This window comes from Prenolepis imparis, unplaced genomic scaffold (genome assembly GCF_030444845.1).
Source record: "Prenolepis imparis isolate NDT839.2.m4 unplaced genomic scaffold, iyPreImpa1.0 SCAF_15, whole genome shotgun sequence".
NCBI classification, from domain to species: domain Eukaryota; kingdom Metazoa; phylum Arthropoda; class Insecta; order Hymenoptera; family Formicidae; genus Prenolepis; species Prenolepis imparis.
The window spans coordinates 3,786,325-3,804,967 of NW_028141173.1; the positions used below are offsets into that span (position 1 = coordinate 3,786,325).

Genomic DNA, 18,643 nt, shown 5'->3' on the forward strand with positions numbered 1-18,643 from the left:
TTATCAAATGTTAATTGAATCTCAACACGAAAACCGCATCTCTCTCGCTACGTAAATCTCAAGGATCGACATAGTAACGTTTTCTGTGAACAAAATTTCATTCTTAATCTTTAACAATACTAATGTTTTTTGTCTCATTGCAAATGCATTATTAATAAATATTGAAGCTTTTGATACTCACTAAGAAATAACTTTATTATCAAATTATAGATAACTTTTTTCGATTTTTGCGTTTTAAATTTCCATAAAAGATTTATGATTTTTTCTGTTTATTTAATTCTTTCTCTTCTTGTATATTTAAAGAGAATAATTTTTTCTATATGGAGTATATAGAAAGATATATATATTCAGATACTCTTGATAGCTGGAATTAAGGAAGAATTAAAAAAAATTAAAGTACTTTACAATAAATTCTATTTTGGATATTGAAATTAAAATTTCAGAAATCTCGTTTTTTTCATGTCATTAATGATGTTGCGTCTGATAAAAGATAAAGCTACATAAATAATTAAAAGCGAATTTTTCATCAACAATTAGGCTATAGAAATTTTAATCATACTAATAGAAAAGATACTTTAAATAATTTTCGAAATTTTATTTAAAATGTAAACTTTATTATTTCTCAATTATTTTTAAACTCGACATCATAATTTGATCTCACCGATCGAAACCGCAACCATGTCGATCCTTTTATAGCGCGAGTATTTAAACTTCGGTACGACGTATATCATGCGTGCACGTGTCGTACATGAATGTGAAGTTGTAGAACGTACAGAGTGATTTCTATTTACACATAAGTTTTTACAATGACATTTGCATACAAATATCATCCTCCTACCGTTCGAGAAACGAGGACGTCACATTGCCAGTCGCTCTATAGGAAATCTCGTAGTCGATCTCAAACTCGTCTCAGTCGTACCGGAACTATTGTCTTTGTGGTCTTTTTCGTCCAGTCTGGTCGTCACCTCAGCAGTCGACTCTACCATTTCGGTCGTAAACTCGCTCGTGACGATTGGTTCAACGTGCGAGAAGTTTGACAGCGAATTAGAAGAGTCCTCGGCCGATTTGTGCCAGAGCGAGGACAAAGAGGAAGGAACTGACGAGGATTGAGGAAGCTGAGGAATAGAAGTGGCACACCACGCGCTCGTGGCTTCAGGAACTTTGGTGGTTGACGGTAGATCTATCTCGCTCATCGGCGCCGATTTCGATCGACCCAGCGAACTCGAGAACGACTTTCCTTTCCTATGCGAGCTGATCGGTCTCGTGACGTGATTCCTCGAAGACGGCGGCGGTTTCCTACGGCCAGACGGCGGCGAACTCGACCTTCTGGCGGAGGAGGGAACGGTTAACGCACCAGGAGGAGACGGCGACGAGGACGATGTGGCTGTCGAGACCCGCTGCACCTCGCTGATGGGCGCCATTAGCGGCAAAGAGACCCGGACCGTGGCAGACTCGTACTGCTTCCGCGAAGACGGGACCGTCGCGTTCCCCCTGCTCGGCGGGCCCTTCCTCTTCGTCTTTTTCCCGTCCGTCAAATCAGGCTTTTTACTTTGACTATCGGCGACGTTGACGTTTGGCTTTTTCGCAGTTGATGCTTTGTTCTTACCGTTGTTAAGCGTGAGATTCCCGCCGCCGTCGCCGTCTATCCGCGATTTCCGCTTCTTCGCCGGTACCGAAAGAGCCTGACGTCTGCAGGCCTCCTCGCTGGCTGCCCCCTCGCAGGATCTCTTAGATTCTAGGGTGGTGGTGACGTTGTTGATCTCCGAAGACGCGTCGACGTCCGATGTGGGACTCGTGGTAAACTCCTCCGCGACTCGGCACTGGGGACCGGGCTGCTCTCCCGGTCTGCATCGTCGCCTCCGCTTCTTCCTCTTCTTTCGTTTGCGACATCTGAATCTATCCCTACCGTCCTTCTCTTGGTCAGGCAAGGTGGGACAGATGGACTGTTGCGCCACGTCACCGGCGTGTAGACGACGATGGCCGCGGCCGTGATGCCGATGGCGCACGTTGTGCTGCGCGCCCAACATCCGCCTCTGTAAAGTTTCCACCCGATCGAACGGAGCCATCTGCGTCAACACCCGGGCGTAGGCCGACAGTCTACCCAGGTTGTGACCCTTAGCTTGTACTCTCCTCGGCTGGCCGTGGCGATTCAGACCGAGGTACAGCGTCTTTTTCGCCGTGGACCAGCGTACCGAGCTGTACGTATTGTAATTATGCTGCTCTAAGGTCTCGTTGAAGACACAGTCCTCTGTATACTCGCGCTGAAGCAGAAAACGAAATAGTATTTTTATAAATGGCAAGTTTTATTATGCTGAAAAATTTTTATTAGTGCGAGGGTGGGAATTATTGATAAGTTTGTAAAACTTGTAAGATTTTTTCTATTTTATTTTGACTTTTATTTGATTTTGGAAAATTTATTTAGTTTATAAGACTATTTGGGGGGTTTTATTTCTAATATTACTTAACAGAGAGTTGATATGATTATTTTCTTGTTTGAGAGATCTCTTTCGCGAATCTATTCCTATTTTATAATCTAAACATGATATGTACATTTTAAATTAAATTAAAATGTAGATGAGATTTTCTCATGACAAACAAATATACAAAGCAAATTAAGTATTATTAATATGTTTGAAGAAATATTTCAAAGTTAAATATGTAAACTCCGTTAAATACATGAACCCGAATAAACATGTTTATTATGAAACTAACAATAAATTAAGAGTTATATAATATATATATTAGATACCACATAAAAAAACAAATTTATACTTTTTGATAACTTTGATAGTTCTAAAGAACATTGCTTGAAACGATGATACTGAAAAAATATATGTTTATTTTGAAAAAAAAATAATTAAAAAAATTAATTTAAAATTTATATTTTATCTTACAAGAGTTGCACATTCTTGAAGACATCTACAATTTTATACAATTTTATACATTATTAATTACATTGTAAGAATGCTGTAACCGGCTTTGATTATTTTTTCTTGAAGAAAATAAGACATAAATGTAATACTTCAAATAGATATTTTTCTAGAAATATTATTCTCGCCTATATGCTCCTTTTTAGTCACTATATTTCAATAAAGCTCTTGCTTTGTAAGGCGCTGTATATATCGTGATGTAGATTCTCGACACATTGTTTCCATTCAGTATGGGCAATAATGAACGATGCACACGTGTGCAAAACAAGGTTAACACTAATTAAAGCGCTAATTTTCTAACAGAGTATTAAGGGTAATGTGAAACTGACAGATTAATGATACATGGTAGACATTATTTCATTGGTTGGTTACACATGGTTTTGCTGTCCGTTTTATGATAATTCGAAGATGAGCGGAATCACAGCAATATTCTTGACAGAATATTACATTGTTTGTTAGTTTAATTATGCAAAAATGAATGGTTCCAGTTTCCTCTTACAATAATGCCGCGTGCCGCATTTCGCATATACATATTGAACTTTACATAATAAATCGAAAATAAAGGACTATTTAATATTGCGAAAAATATACTTAAGCAGTTAATTAATTTTTTTAAATGAGTATGTATAATTAATTAATTAATTAATTATTTAAACTGATAAACCTTTTTAACAGATAGCTAGAGAATAGTATAAATACTTAATACCATGATATCAAGATGTTTTTTTTATATCGCGACTTTGTGAATTTTGATCTAATTACGAGGGATACATCTTCGCGATTAAAACCAGCCGCGTAACTTTCTAACAAATCTTTTCCTCTGTCGCATGAGCAAACTGGTCTATCTATGTTATGTGTGTGCGTAAAAATATGGATAAGCTCGAATACTATGTCGAGAGATTTACGTAGAGTCAAAGTCAACTAGTTTCTTATCTTATATTTATAATTTAGAGTTTTTAGAAATGTTTTTCTGGATTGCTGTAAAAATCGATATAAACGCGATATATTGAGAGTCAGTAAATATTACAAGATAGTTAATAATATGTTATGAAAGATTGAGGACTTAATTTACATTTTTAATATTAAGTGAAAAAATGTTACATATTTTTGCTAGAATTCTTTTTGAAATGTAAAGAATTTTAAAATTATTTAGGGAAAAAAGTCAAAATTTTATAAATTATAAATCTTTCCTAACTTTAGGGAAATCAAAGAAAATTTTTATATGGTTATCGTATAAAAATATTATATACGTATTATATACGATAAATCCTGTAAATTTTTTTATGCAAATCAAGATTGGTATATTTTTTATTCAAATTTTGAAATTTTATGAAGCTTTTTAAAGCTTAAATATCAATTCCTTTAGAAATGATTGTAAGTTCGGCAGACTATTTTGGCTACAATGACTCGAGTAATTTTGGCAGCTATTTTAACTATAGCGGAAGTACGGTGCAGATGCCAAGAATAATGTACACTGGTATAACGTATGCAAAAATTTTAGATACAATTTTTGGAAGGATGTCAAAATGTCACTTGATATATTGAATTTGTAAAATCTGGAAGAAAGTAAAATTTCTTTGCAAGTGAATTGTGACAAAGCTCCGAAGCGACGTTTTTCTTTAATTTTTTTTAATCAATATTTTTTTAATATGCAGATAATTCACTGATTCTCTTCTCATTCATAACATTTATAATTTTTTTAATCAATGCATAATTAATTTAAAAAAAATAAAATTAAAAAATAAAATGATTAAAATGCTATAGAAAAGAAAATAGAATTGAAAAATTGCACAAAATTGATTAAATTATAAATTTTCTACAAGTTTTGCTATACAGGACATCTTATCAAAGCGTTGTATCAGTGTTTGATACGCGGATCAATAAATATCTGCTACCAGGTTATCAATTATTCACTTAGGAAAGAAAAGAGTAGCGACGATAGCTGGTAAATGAGATGCAAAAGATTTTTTTCGGTTCCTCGAGGCTATTACTATTAATACGTTCAATATATTTTCATACATATTTATTAGAATATAGATACTCATTATTTTTTGTTAGATGCGCTGCTACTTTTGAATTTAACCGGTTCTGACTCAACTATGATGTAATAAAAATGTAATGAATGTGTTTATAAAAGCAATATTATTCGGATAATATTTATTTGACAAAATATTTTCGGAATATTTACATTTTTAATATTTATATTGAATTTTATACTATTCATTATCGTCTTATTATTATTATTTTTAATTAAATTTGCAGATTAAACACGAATCCATCTATTCTACTAATGTGTCTCATTGTCAGCGTCGCGATATCTTTTTCTTTCTATTATCATTATTGTTAAATCGTTTCTTACGCGGTGCAAATTGTTAACGCTATTACAACAAGCAAGCACCGGTTTTTGCGTCGCTCAAATAATCGCGTGGCTTGCTCGCAAGCGCGGATAGGTGACATTTCGTCGATGATTCGTGAATTAACCACATTCTCGCGCGAAAATAATTTAACCGCTAATGATCGCAAATAATGTGTCTTTTTCCGCGTCAGGATTAAGATTAAATCGTTTATATCACGCGCTTATATCACACTTGAAGAATCTACCTGATTATCGGACCATTTCGTCCGTGGTTCTATTTTTGTCATCTAGAACAAGAAAGTGCTTTCGTGCACTTCTGCATGCATCTGTGACTCGATGTTTGAAGACTTTTGTTGTTAAAAGAGGGAGAATCGGTCAGCTGTTAGGAAACTGACAGCTGAAACTCGGAACTTAAATCTCATATTACACACTACGTGTGTGTATCGACTTTCTCTCAATTATTACTTTTATTGAGTTAAATCGTCTTGAAAATGAAATGCCCTCTCACCATTTAAATATATGTAATTTTTACGTTCATAACTTCTATAACGTAAATTTCATAAACTTATTGTTAGTAAGAAATAAAATCCATTTAGTGTTTGTTTAATTATTTTACATTAAACTTATAGATTTTAACTTAGACAAATATAATTACAAATATAATTAATGCTAACTCATAATTAAATAAATACATTTTACTAGCAGTACTATTACATCGAAAATAAATATTTTATTTGCAAAATTTCGATTTAAATTTCGATTTAAGATTTATAAAAGTTTTTGTATTTTAATACAACGACACTCTTCAAAAGATGTAATTTGAAAGTGCAAGCAGCAGATGCTTTGTGTTCCATTCCGTGCAATTAACGAGGTGCAATCAAGTTGACGATAATAATTAGGGCCGTGTCATGATAATGAATTGCGGATAATCCTTTATCGTGTAATTACGGAGCTGCGAATCATTGAGTGTGCGTGCATATTTGCACGTACACGTGGAACCAGTTGCTGGAAGAGTCTTAAAAGTGCTGCCGATCATTCTTTATATCGTTTGATAATGGGATGCTATTATCACTTAGAGACAATTTTTTAAAGATTGATATGCTATATTGAGTTATTTATGCCCCCCTTAATTGTAACAATTAAATAAAAATTATATCGGTGCACGCGTAAATAATTAGTTTTTGATGAAGAAATATGCTGGAAGAAGATTAATTTTTTCGTAATTTTTAACTATTATATATATGTATATGTATATACATATATTCAAGATTTCTCTTTTTTAATCATTTTCATTAAAACCTTTTTTTTTATTAACTTGAAACAGTTTGCATATTTTAAAAAAATATTTGTATTCTAATTTAATTCTATATATTTGCAATAAAATTAATACAATTAAATTCTAAAATGTCTTATGCTTATTTTTTTACGAAATAATAAATATCTCTTTATATTTTTTTCTTTAACCGAAATGATTAGAAACAACCGGAAGATATTGCGTATGTGGCTTTTAATTTTGGTTCTGATAGGTATAAAGGAACCGCGCTGGGATAAAATTTATTTATTTATGTCCTAATCGCGTTACGGTAATTTGTTATATATCGATAAAAGGAACGCGTTACATCTAATCCAATTAGCGATTTAATTGCGTTATTAGATGCTGATTCGAAGAGAATACAGGCGCCGCGCGTCAATAATCATAAATCATCGGATTTTGAATCTTTCATTTTAATTATATACATATGTAATATAGTCACACACATACTTGCGATATTATCGGATTTACATCTTTTACGAATGGTTTTTCAGACGTTAATAGAGGCGACGTTTATCATGCTCTGCGACCTTATAATTTCCATGCAAGAATATCATGTTCTTTTAATTTTTTTTTCAAAATTTGACATGCTAATATGCTAATTGCTATTATTCTATGACAAATTATGAATTATCGCGTTTGATATTCGAATAATAGTTAATAGAATGAGAATTTCATGAAAAAAATATCAATGAAAATTACTGTCGTATATATATCTCGAAGATTTCTTATTATTTTTTTTTCTTCTTGATCTTTTCTTTTTCTTCTTGATATGCGAATATTTTAATCACTCTTGTTCATTTATTCTGAGACACGACGTGTTTATCTTCGCGATCAGTGTGGTCAATTATCAGCTGCATTGCTCTATGCATGAAAAAGGCGGAGCTATAAAATGATAGAATCAAAACACAAGTCGTATGCACGTTGCATGTTAAACGTCAGACGTCGTAATTTTGCTTATTGTTAGCAGAAGCTCCAGGTTAAATGTGAGTAAAGATTAATGCGTGTATGTGCGTGTGCTCAAAGAACTCGATTCCCAATATACATCAAATAGACGCTGGTCGGAGGGAAGATTTATATTCCCGAGAAGGAGAAACGGATCCCAGATTTTTTCTCTCGCGCGCGTGACAAACAAGATTTCGTCCCTATCATTTATATCTATATGTTCAAGACGTTTGAAACGGAACGAATTTAGCATACGACCGTTACGTGCACGTTTTTATTGCGATGTAATCGATTTACAATGTTACGGGAAACGAAATTCTCGAGAGGGAATGGCTCACGGAATTGTATAGACAGGCTGGCGATCCCTGACATGAAAGTTAAATGCGAAACGATGTTTGTTCCCCTCTCGATAAAGTCGCTAATTTTGATAAAAGATTTTTTTTAGTCGTCGTCGTCTCTCGAGTCGCGAGATATCGTTCGGAATATTCGAGCGGATTTACGGCCTTGGTATTTGGGTCTGCGGTCGCGAACTGACGTGGCGGTGGGATCTCTCGGTCCAGAGCAGCTCGTAATTCTCGTTTCGACGACGACGAAACACCAGAAGAAACATCGTAAAGTAACGCGAGACACGGCCACCACGTGAGATGCATCACCGACGAAACGCTATGGCGTCCTTTAGCGACGTCATGGCGTCGTGGTAATCTTCTTGCCGTCAAATTGTCTTCTTAATCCGGCGGCCAAAGTAATTTCTTTTTCCTCGCATCACGTGCCAAACACGGGGAAGGCCCGGAAGAGTATTTTGCTGCGAGATGTTTGGGAATAAAATTCGCGTGTAATATGTGCAGGATGTAAGGAGGGAATATCGCGACACTACTAAATACCTATCAAAAAATGACATAATTTAGATCGATAATGTTGTAATAAAAAAAAAAAGAATTTTATGTGTGTATGTGTAGCACACAATAAGTTAAAATTCTTAAGTCATGTATATTTAAAAAATAGAGGAAAAATAAATATAAATTATTAATTAATTATAAAAAATAATTATTTATAAAATTTATAATTTATTTATTTATAAATTTATTAAATGTTGACAAATAGTAACTATTAATATCATTATTGGCTTTACTCGACTTTAAACCATTTTTAATCAATTGCCATAAATTTCGTCACAAATTCTTGAGATTGTGTGACTTTTATAATTCCGAAGCCTATCGATTTGCTCGTTCGCTACATCAGAGACGCACAAAATCGATGCTGTGTTCATCCGGTTTCTATCGCGAGTTAAATTGATATTCACGATCCCATTCGCGCGACAATTCCCGCGACCGTAAAAATTGGAAGAATTCCTACAGGGCGAAAATTTGAGAATTCCGAGAGGAAGGGGAGTAAGGATTATAGCCGCGAGCGTTCACGGGGGGCAGGTTCCGCCTCTGTAGAATTATTTAGAGATATGCCTTCGAACGCCCACCAGTCACCCACAAGCCGCCAGTCGACCCCGTCATTGTGAGAGGCTCCCCCGAGTTTGTTCTTTTGGTCCGAAACGAGATGGAACTCGAGAGAGTGAGTCTGTCTCGAGTCTCTTCTGCTCTCTTCTCCTCGTCCCCTTTCCTCATCTGACACGGACCTGCGCGCATAAACGGCCGTCTATCATAATATTTGTGCTCATGTCGGCGACTTGAATTATGTTGTAACAACTAGTCACGAGGGAAGGAGACGATCCGAGAGAGAGAAAGAGTTGCGTGTAATAGTATTCGTGTGCGTGTATTACGGGAAAAGGGGGGCGAATGTGACCCCTCGTGGGTGCTCGCACGGGCCTGATGTACGACGGGATCGGACGTAGGGACGTGTCCGATTTTAACGAGAATCCACCCAGATTGGATGCTGATAAAATATCGAACGGAGAACTTCATCCCGGAGAGTTGGAACCGCGAGAAGGTCGGGGAGAATGGTTCTCACGGATTAACCTTTGATTATCTCGATAAATCAAACGCGAGATTTCGACAGATTTCGAATGTTGTCCGAACCGAAGCGTCATATTTGCTAGGCTTAATGCGTATTTAAAAAAAATTTTTTTTACATTGGAATAAATTTTTATGGAATATAATTCTTTTGATTTGAACAAGTACACACACACAGACTCAAAATCAGATTTTGGGATTTATCACTTATCGATTTACTTACAATTAATTATTTAGGCATTGCTTGAGATAATATTTCTGAAAGTAATAATTTTATAGATATAAGAATGAAGAAAATATCTGATTTTTTGGAATATAATTTATGAATTTAGATGCATCTTCGTTACATACATATGTTTTACGTATTATAAGGACATAGTCGAAGATAGATATACGTCTCACTAAAACCTGTTTCTGAAATTATAACCACAGAGAGATATGAAACTCTTATTTATTGTTTCATCTACATCGTTTCTAGCTTTTAAAAATTTCTATTTGATGACTATTTAGACAAAATATTAATTCATTATTAAATTCTATTAGTGGTCGTGCTAGTAAAATTTATCCAAAATATTATAATAGACATTATAACAATTAATATAAGAATAATAATCAAGTTTTCAAATTTAACTTTTAAAAATCTTTTTTTCTATACTTCTAGCTATAAAATTAATACTTGATTTAATTAGACATATACATATAAATATATAAAAATATTTCAAATATAATCCAAACGTTTTTTAATTCTAATAATAATCATTTCTTATTCTATTAATTTCCTAAATTATATAAAACTAGGAATATTTTTTCGAAAATAGATATAATTTTATTCTTCGAATTTTCGCAAGTTTTAAGCAAGATGACATCTAACAAATTTCTGTAAACTAAGTAAATCTCTCTCAGGCGTTTTATAAGCCGTAAATTATTAATAAAACACTGTAAAAATACATCTTCGTGTGAGAGCGCAGTAAAATCCTTTTCGGGGTATCTGTAGAATTTACATATCCACCGATGACACAACTGACAGGCAAGGCAAAAAAAAAACATCAGTTTTCCATTGGCCGATTGTCACGTGAGAGACGCACATGTGCGCCGAAATCATAAAAAAAAGAGGTTGCTTCGCGGCGAGAAAAAAAAATCTGAGAATTGACTCATCCTGGGATCAACGAGTCTGGAGTCGCCTGAGTGTATTTATGTGCGACACCCTGTTTCTCGATAAGGCCGGCGGCTAATTAAACCTGAAAGCCGGCCGAGCTACGAGAAACAACCCCCTGCTGTTGTTTGACGTTCGAAAACAAGGGTCGAGAATTGTTTTTGACCAACGTGAAACTTCGGGCTGCGCATTCAATGCTAAATGCGATCATCTTATCTCATAATACATTGTATATGATTATCCTATAAAAGATTCAGAGCAAAATTATTAATTATTTATACTTTGTTAAGACTAGAGATCTTTATTAAGATTAGGATCAGAAATTCAAATAATAAAAATTATAATTATATTTCATATATATATTTATTTATCTACATCTAACTTTTTCTGAATTTTTATTTCATGATTAGTTAGACAAAATATTAGTTTATCATTAAATTCTATTAGCGCCCTTGTGCTATTTATATCATATTTATGTAAAATATGATATCAATAAGATGGATTTTTATATTGAAATTAATAGATCTATAATACTTTATTAACAATATAATTATTTATCTTCAAATTCTTTTTCTTTACACTGTGCGTTGCGGACAATCGAATACTAATAATAAAATTCAAATCAAACGGAAATAAAATCTTCAGCGAGCTTTATCGTTATTTATCCGGCTCGTTTGATATTTTATTGAATCGTGAGTCGTCCAGAGAGCCGCGGGGAGAAGACAGACTCGAATTGCTTTGAGTATTCACCGAGCCGCTATAACCGCTCGTGCTTATCTCCGGCTTCGCCCGCGTGTTAATTTATGTACATCTACTATCTATCGCGATGGATAAAGGTTGGTCTGGAATCGCGCGTCTCATCAAGGGAGACCCTGCGGCAGCACTACTTATCGATTGCGTGGGCAGCCGGCTCGCCTCGTTATTACGCTTATATCTTTGCCCTCTTCTCCGCTACTTCGATGTAGAGCTTTTCACATTGTGCGAGATCGGTCAGGACGGGGGAAGGGTAAATACTGATATACGGAATTGACAAGCAATTTCGTATCAAGTAAATGTATCAGTCGTAGGAATCATTACGATACCGGAATTTGCGATATCGGAATTACTTCTACGGAAATTTTCTTAGCGAAAAGTCTGTGTCCCAGCATTGAATTGAATGAATAAATCATAGAACGTTGAATATCTATTTATAGGTTTTTGTTTTCTATTTACGATATCGAGATATATATTAATTAGAAAAAGAATTATCCGCAAATAAAAAAAATATATTTTATATAATTTTTACAAACTTTTTTATTTTGATTTTTTATAAAGATTTTTTATTGATATTTATAAGCTGTCTTAACAATTATTATCTTTGCTATTTAGTTGAATGAATAGAATAAAATTATTTTAAATTATACAAAATCAATATTTTTTAAAAATAAATTAATAAATAATTTTATCATAAAAAATAATATTATATTACAAATACAAATATAATTTCCAATATTCCAATGACATTATGTGTGTATGTGCTATATGCACTTGGTTGTATCCGCAATAAGATACACCTAATCCAATCGAGCCGTTGAAATGTAAAAGTAAATGACGCTGTCTGATGTTCGCACTTCCCTTTTGCACTATCTCCAGATACTATCAAGCGTTTTATAGCGTTCTCGCCAGCGAATAGCTGGTTGAGATTGAGCTGAAGCCGCAGGGTGAACGAATTATGGGTTCGTAGAGCGGAAAATGGATGGTTTAACGGTTTAACGATAACCTCATTTTCAAAATTTCAATATAATTGATAGAATTCTAGCTCTTTTCGCAAACAGTTTAAACTCTCCGATACATTTTAAATTTTATGACGATTAAGCGTAAAAAATATTTTTATTTTTTAATTTTTCTTTCTTACTTTTTAATATATAAAATTTTTTATATTACAATTTCTTTTATTTTATAATTTTATAATTTTCTTACTTCTAATATTGGATATCTCAATATGAAAAAAATCTATTTACAATTTTGACATTTTTGATTTAATAATTAATATATATAATTATTTATAATTATTTTTTATCTGTTTTTTTTGTTTTGTTAAATAACTCCATTAATCACATCTTTTATAACTTTGTAAATAAAAAATGTATATATATATATGTAAATGATGCAGAAGTTGTAAACACTTTGTTTAGTGATGGTTCTTAAATGTAATACTTTCAATATTTTCGTGAATAGATGTGGAGAATCGAGTGCACAGCGATCGAATACCGATCGAATTATGACTCGAATGTAAAAAAACGGTACGTGCGTATTCGATACCGGTGCCGAACATTTGCATCGTCGTGGGAACGATAGCATAATCCGATTTAAAGTCTCGCCACAGGTTATTTTATGACATCGATAGTATCTTTGTGCTCGGAGCGGGACATGATTTCAAAGTGGTACAGGAAGTAGATAAGAGAGAATCCCAGGTGAAACGTTATTTCACATAGAGCTTTGCGCAAACACATCTTATACAAATTAATATGTAGCCCAATTTTATATATTAAAACTTTTTTCACAAAACTTATATGTGTTCACCAATTGAAAACCTTTATTCATTGTTTGGAATAGTGCAAAAGGGAAGTGCGAACATCAGACAGCGTCATTTACTTTTACATTTCAACAGCTCGATTGGATTGGGTGTATCTTATTGCAGATACAACCAAGTGCATATAGCACATACACATAATGTCATTGAAATATTAGAAATTATATTTGCATTTGTAATATAATATTATTTTTTATGATAAAATTATTTATTAATTTATTTTTTAAAAATATTGATTTTGTATAATTTAAAATAATTTTACTCTATTCATTCAACTAAATAGCAAAGATAATAATTTTTAAGACAGCTTATAAATTACTATATTGTTAATTTATGCTTGTATATATATCAACACCTATCTTTCTACTCTTTTCACATTATTTGTCTTATTTCTCTAAAATATCGGTACTATATTCTTGCCTGTGACGAGACGAAATTGCGTCTCTCTTAACAAAATTCCTAGTCTGAAAGCAAAGGTCAATAGATTCAAAAGCGGCATCAGAAACGCGACTCTCTCACGCACGCACACAAGTGTCTAAAAAATAATCACCCGCTCGTGCAATTAAATTTCATTTATCTCTTATCCGAGTAATCTTCGCGACGCGATTTCCATATCCCTCCGATTTCCGTTCGCCAAGATCCGCCTTTGAAACTGCGCGGGTGCGGCGAGAATTCTCAAAAATTCCACGGGGTACAAATTAAGTATTTAAGATAATTAGCCGGGTCCCGCGCGCTTCGTTTCTTGTGGAAATCGACCGCAACCTCGCGAGCGCCGATGCTATCTTGCTACGATGCAATCTTCTTTCCGAGAACTTCCTGAATCGAATGCAAGCGGTTTGTTTTACATAGAGACACTTAGATCAAAGTCTGATCAATTCACTATTTTTAAGCAAGCAAAAAGTTACCTAATAATAATTTCAAATTACATATAGCTTTCTATTAAATAAAGACTAAGATAATTAATTATGTAAAAGATTAATTAAAAAGATTATTACAAGATTAAAGTTAATAAAATAATAATATTTGATTTTTTATTGTAAATTAGTAAATAATATGAATAATAGAAGGTAATTTTATAATATTTAGACTTAACAAAAACGTCAGAATTTTGTAATCTTTTCTTATAGTGAAAGCAATCATATAGAGCATTGCCTTACATATTAAACAGACTTTGACTCAAGTGTTTCTGGACATTCGCGCACTTCTAATCACCTTCAGATCGCCTTGTAGTTATTTTCAATTTTCAACTACCCGCTATTTGCTTAAACAATAACCATCGAGCTGTCTTTACGGAGAAACGAAGCATGACGCTTCGCAGGATAAATCAATCCTTCCGGCGAAAAAGCAATGCTTACATCTGTTAATGCTTTTAATTCTTCGTCAGTTTTTAATACATGTACGGATTAAAACATAAAGAACTATTAATAATTAATAAAAATAATTAATAAAAGTAAAATATTTTTGCATGTAAATAGATTAATTTATTATCGAAGTAAATTAAAAATCAAATTAAAACGAATAGAAATTTTAAAGACAATTATGCTTAAATATTTTTATTTTTAATTTAGATGATGTAAATATCTGACATGATTATTTTTTTAAATTAGCGCTTTGTGTTTTTAGAGAAAGAAGTATTATTATTACCTATTATTCGTGGACATAGAAATGAAATGCGTAATTTAGCGTACACAACAATATTTAAGAATCATTTAAACGAATATTCAAACAATAAGTCGTCAAATTATGCATGGCTTCGGAAAGATTTTATCAACAAGAATGCGAGATAATCAGCGGACCAATTTACTGTCAATTTTCGTACAGTATAATTTAGCGTAACATAATTTCCCCACTACAATTTGCACGAAAATCACTCATGGCTAAATTGAGGTAAAAAATCAGGCCAATCCTCTTTTTAATAAAATTGTATGAGCGAAGAATTTTTGTTACCCAATCTTTGCAAGGGCATTAATATTTACTTTCATTTATAATAAATACATCCAAATAATAGTGAAAGTGTTACAACAAGAGGTACTTTCAGAAATATTCTTAAACTCCGGAAAATATATTTTTAACAATTTTAAAAATTAATACATGTGCTGATATTCGAACGAAAATAACCTTTTTTGTAATATTTATGAATCAGTTATTTTTTTTTCATTCTGCTATTTATAAATGTAAAAAAAGACAGAAAAGACAGAAGAAAATTTATACAAAGATTGATATCGTATTCATGAATGTTTATCTTGAATTACTTTTTATCTCGTTGAGAAAGAATTTGAGGTATTTACCGGCATTCTTTATTCAGACGTTATTTTCTTGTTTCATTTCTTTCTCATAATGTGCAAATGGATGGAAATTACAATAAGAATATCCCTGTTAAACCTGACTTAATTGCGCTGTTGTTTTTATTAATTCACCTTGTAAGATAGAATTTATTATTTTGCGCGTGTAACTGATGAGGAGCGCGAGATAATGTTGTGCTGAAGTTCTTAAGCAAACTTCATCTCGTTTATCAGCAAGAAGTTGAGATATCACAATCCTTCACGCGATATAGTAACTGCATCATAGACTTATTTACTAGGAAGTACAGCCTTTTTTCTTTTACTATATGTATATAATGGCAAATACATTGAGTCATTATGTAATTCACAATAACAAAATAAGTTTGATATTAGTTTTTTTTTTTTTTAAGATTGATTAAACTTGATTATTTTTTTCCTATTTATATTGACTTTTCTGAAGCGACGATCAATTTTAAAAGTAATTATTTAAATAATTTTAAATAACAAAATAACAATAAAAGAGAGAAGTAAATATAAAATTATTTTTATTTGTTCTTTGATTAAAATATTGAAGGACTGGAAGATGTCTCTTATAAATCATTCAATACAGACTCGATTACAATTTTATAATAGATGTAATCAGACTTCCTGCATATTTGCATATTACGACATTTGCATAACTGTTGAGATCTTTTTTTGACAATGACAGATCGACTGTCGTTGCAAGCTCGCAAATATTCTCCGTTCTCGGAAAATCATGAGAAGAGAGAGAGAAAGAGAGAATATCTCTTCTCTTTCTGTAATGATACGTCGCATTTACTCGTACTTGCCCGCCTATTTGCCGTAACCATTTTCCGCGCAAGAATTTAAAAGAAGAAGTAAATTCAAAGTGGTAGGTGCCGGGGACTCGCTAGATTACTGGAGAATCGCTTAAGTGCTAGCCAGTTACAGGACGTCTTGGATTCGAATTCAGAGTACAGTGATAGTCTCGCGTTTCTTTTAAAACTCGTCAGCTTTTTTTCGCTATTCTTGAAGTTGCTGAATAATCTGAAAACTGATCTCATAGAAACGTATGCACGTTTTATAAGTATTTTAATATGATTTGGTCAATAAAGTACTTCTACTATCTCTGATTGTTATAGTAATCATGCATAATTGATAAAAATATAATGAGCCCTCCCTGAAAACTGGTTTAAGTGAATCTTAAATATTATTATATGAATTATGCATTTTATTTATGCGAATAATAAGCTGATAATATATTTTTATATACTTCTTGAAAGTTGACGAGCTCTCTCTCTCTTTCTCTCTCTCTCTCTCTCTCTCTCTCTCTCTCTCTCTCTCTGCAATCATTATAACAACATACCAATTAGAGACATTTGATAATTGCGCTCTCGTATGCTAATTAGCGTCAAGCTGTCTTCAATACGTCTGCTCGTTCATGCAGAACGTCTATCTAGTAGCCAGTTTGTCTCCATCCCGGAATGTGGTAATGGTCTGTTCTATTTCAATCATCGGAAGCACTAATGTATACACAGAAGTTAGAAAATAATTTAATTCTTTATAGGTATTTCGTTAGTATTGCCATTTGCATCATTTATATTTATACATTCTTTAAATTGTTGAAAACGTATTTATTTGATATTTTAATGAAACTTTAAGTAAATATTTCTTATCCGCGTGTTTTAAGTTTTTAATATAATATTAAATAATTTGATCTAATTAGGACTTACATTAAAATTTCATTAAATTAGAATTAAATAATAAGCAACTTTTTTTTATTTGTTTGCATTCCTAAAACTTATTTTGTCAAAATTTTAATCGCCTAAAACTTGAAAATTATCACTAAATTTGACGTTGATGATTTTTTATAGATATGAATTTATTGCAAAAAGAAATTGTTATGTAATTACATAAGTTTTTCAATCTTACAAATAAAAGAGAGAAATTCTACTTTAACTATAATTAATTGCAACATTCAATTATCAAATAAAAAATCGAATTTCTGAAACACGAATCAATATCGAGCAGGAAATTGCGATTATATCGATCGCGGACGCGCAATTTCTTATCCAACGCTAGCCTGTCTTTAAAAGAGAGCACAATTATAAGTGTCAAATCATTTATTGGCGGTACCTCATATTTTCCAGCGCCTAAAAAGATAGAGATGAGATCGTTTCGAATCGGGCGGCACCGTCGCGCCTCTCGCATTATCGAGCGATCTTCGGGAGACCCGCAGGGTCGAATCAGAGTAAGGACGATTCTGTACATGCAAGCTGCAAGCCTGCTCTTATGCGAAAAAAAGATTGATCGTTTTAATGCTCGTAAGAAGGTGCGAGGTGGAAAAAGTCGCCGAAAAAAGAATTGGAAGAATTCAAACACGGGTGGAAATAGCGATCAATCTTATTTCTTCTATATTTTTACAGTTTTCGAAATTACTATAAAAAATATTACAAATATCTGTTTTTTATTTAATCACGTAATGCATTATTTGAGAGCTGATCGTCGTTTCGACTTCGTTTTAATATTTTTCATAGTTTTAAAAATTAGATTTTATTGAAGTGATGTCTTAGATTGATTATTATTTTGCAATCTCATAATATCACAATATATGTGATGTGATGTAATGTCAGACTATGTATATTTATATTACATAAAAAATATTTATAGAATAATAAATATATACAATATTTTGTATATATGTACATATAATATCTTATATAAATGTATATAGAAAAAAATATATATAGTACTGAAATTATTCACATCCATGAAAAAAGCGTGTGAATGGCCGTAAGGATGAGGAATTCCAAGTAACAAGGTAATATTTAAAGTTACGAACACGCGGTATGGCGCCTCTCATTGTGGTTACGCCATCAAAGGTACCGACCTTGCATCCATCTAAATTGGGATTTTTTTTCGGGATCGGCCGCGTGAAGGAGAGAGTATCCGAGCCGCGCGAGAGAGTTCGTTTAACTTTCAAATTGACCCCGATTTAAACCGCAAAAGGATGCCGACGACGTTAGTAGACACGACTCTTCGGCGGATCCAATTTGCCGCTAAGGTGTGAAGCGATGTTTCGGTCTTTTAGAGGAGGAGAAAAGTGGATATATAAGTTGCCTTGAGGATGCA

General features: G+C 32.9%; 2 protein-coding genes across 3 annotated transcripts in view; one reads left to right on the forward strand and one right to left on the reverse strand.

Annotated features, from left to right (window-relative positions):
* Nucleotides 1–18,643, forward strand: part of LOC145945944 (uncharacterized) — a 415,644-nt gene that overhangs the window by 15,422 nt on the left and 381,579 nt on the right. The window lies entirely within an intron of this gene.
* LOC145945935 (uncharacterized) overlaps nucleotides 361–18,643 on the reverse strand; it is a 122,049-nt gene continuing 103,766 nt past the window's right edge. For both annotated transcript variants that reach the window (XM_083055235.1, XM_083055236.1), the window contains exon 4: nucleotides 361–2,261. In XM_083055235.1, coding sequence (XP_082911361.1) covers nucleotides 858–2,261 — 1,404 coding nt within the window. In that variant the 3' untranslated portion in view covers nucleotides 361–857. The remainder of the gene's footprint in view (nucleotides 2,262–18,643) is intronic.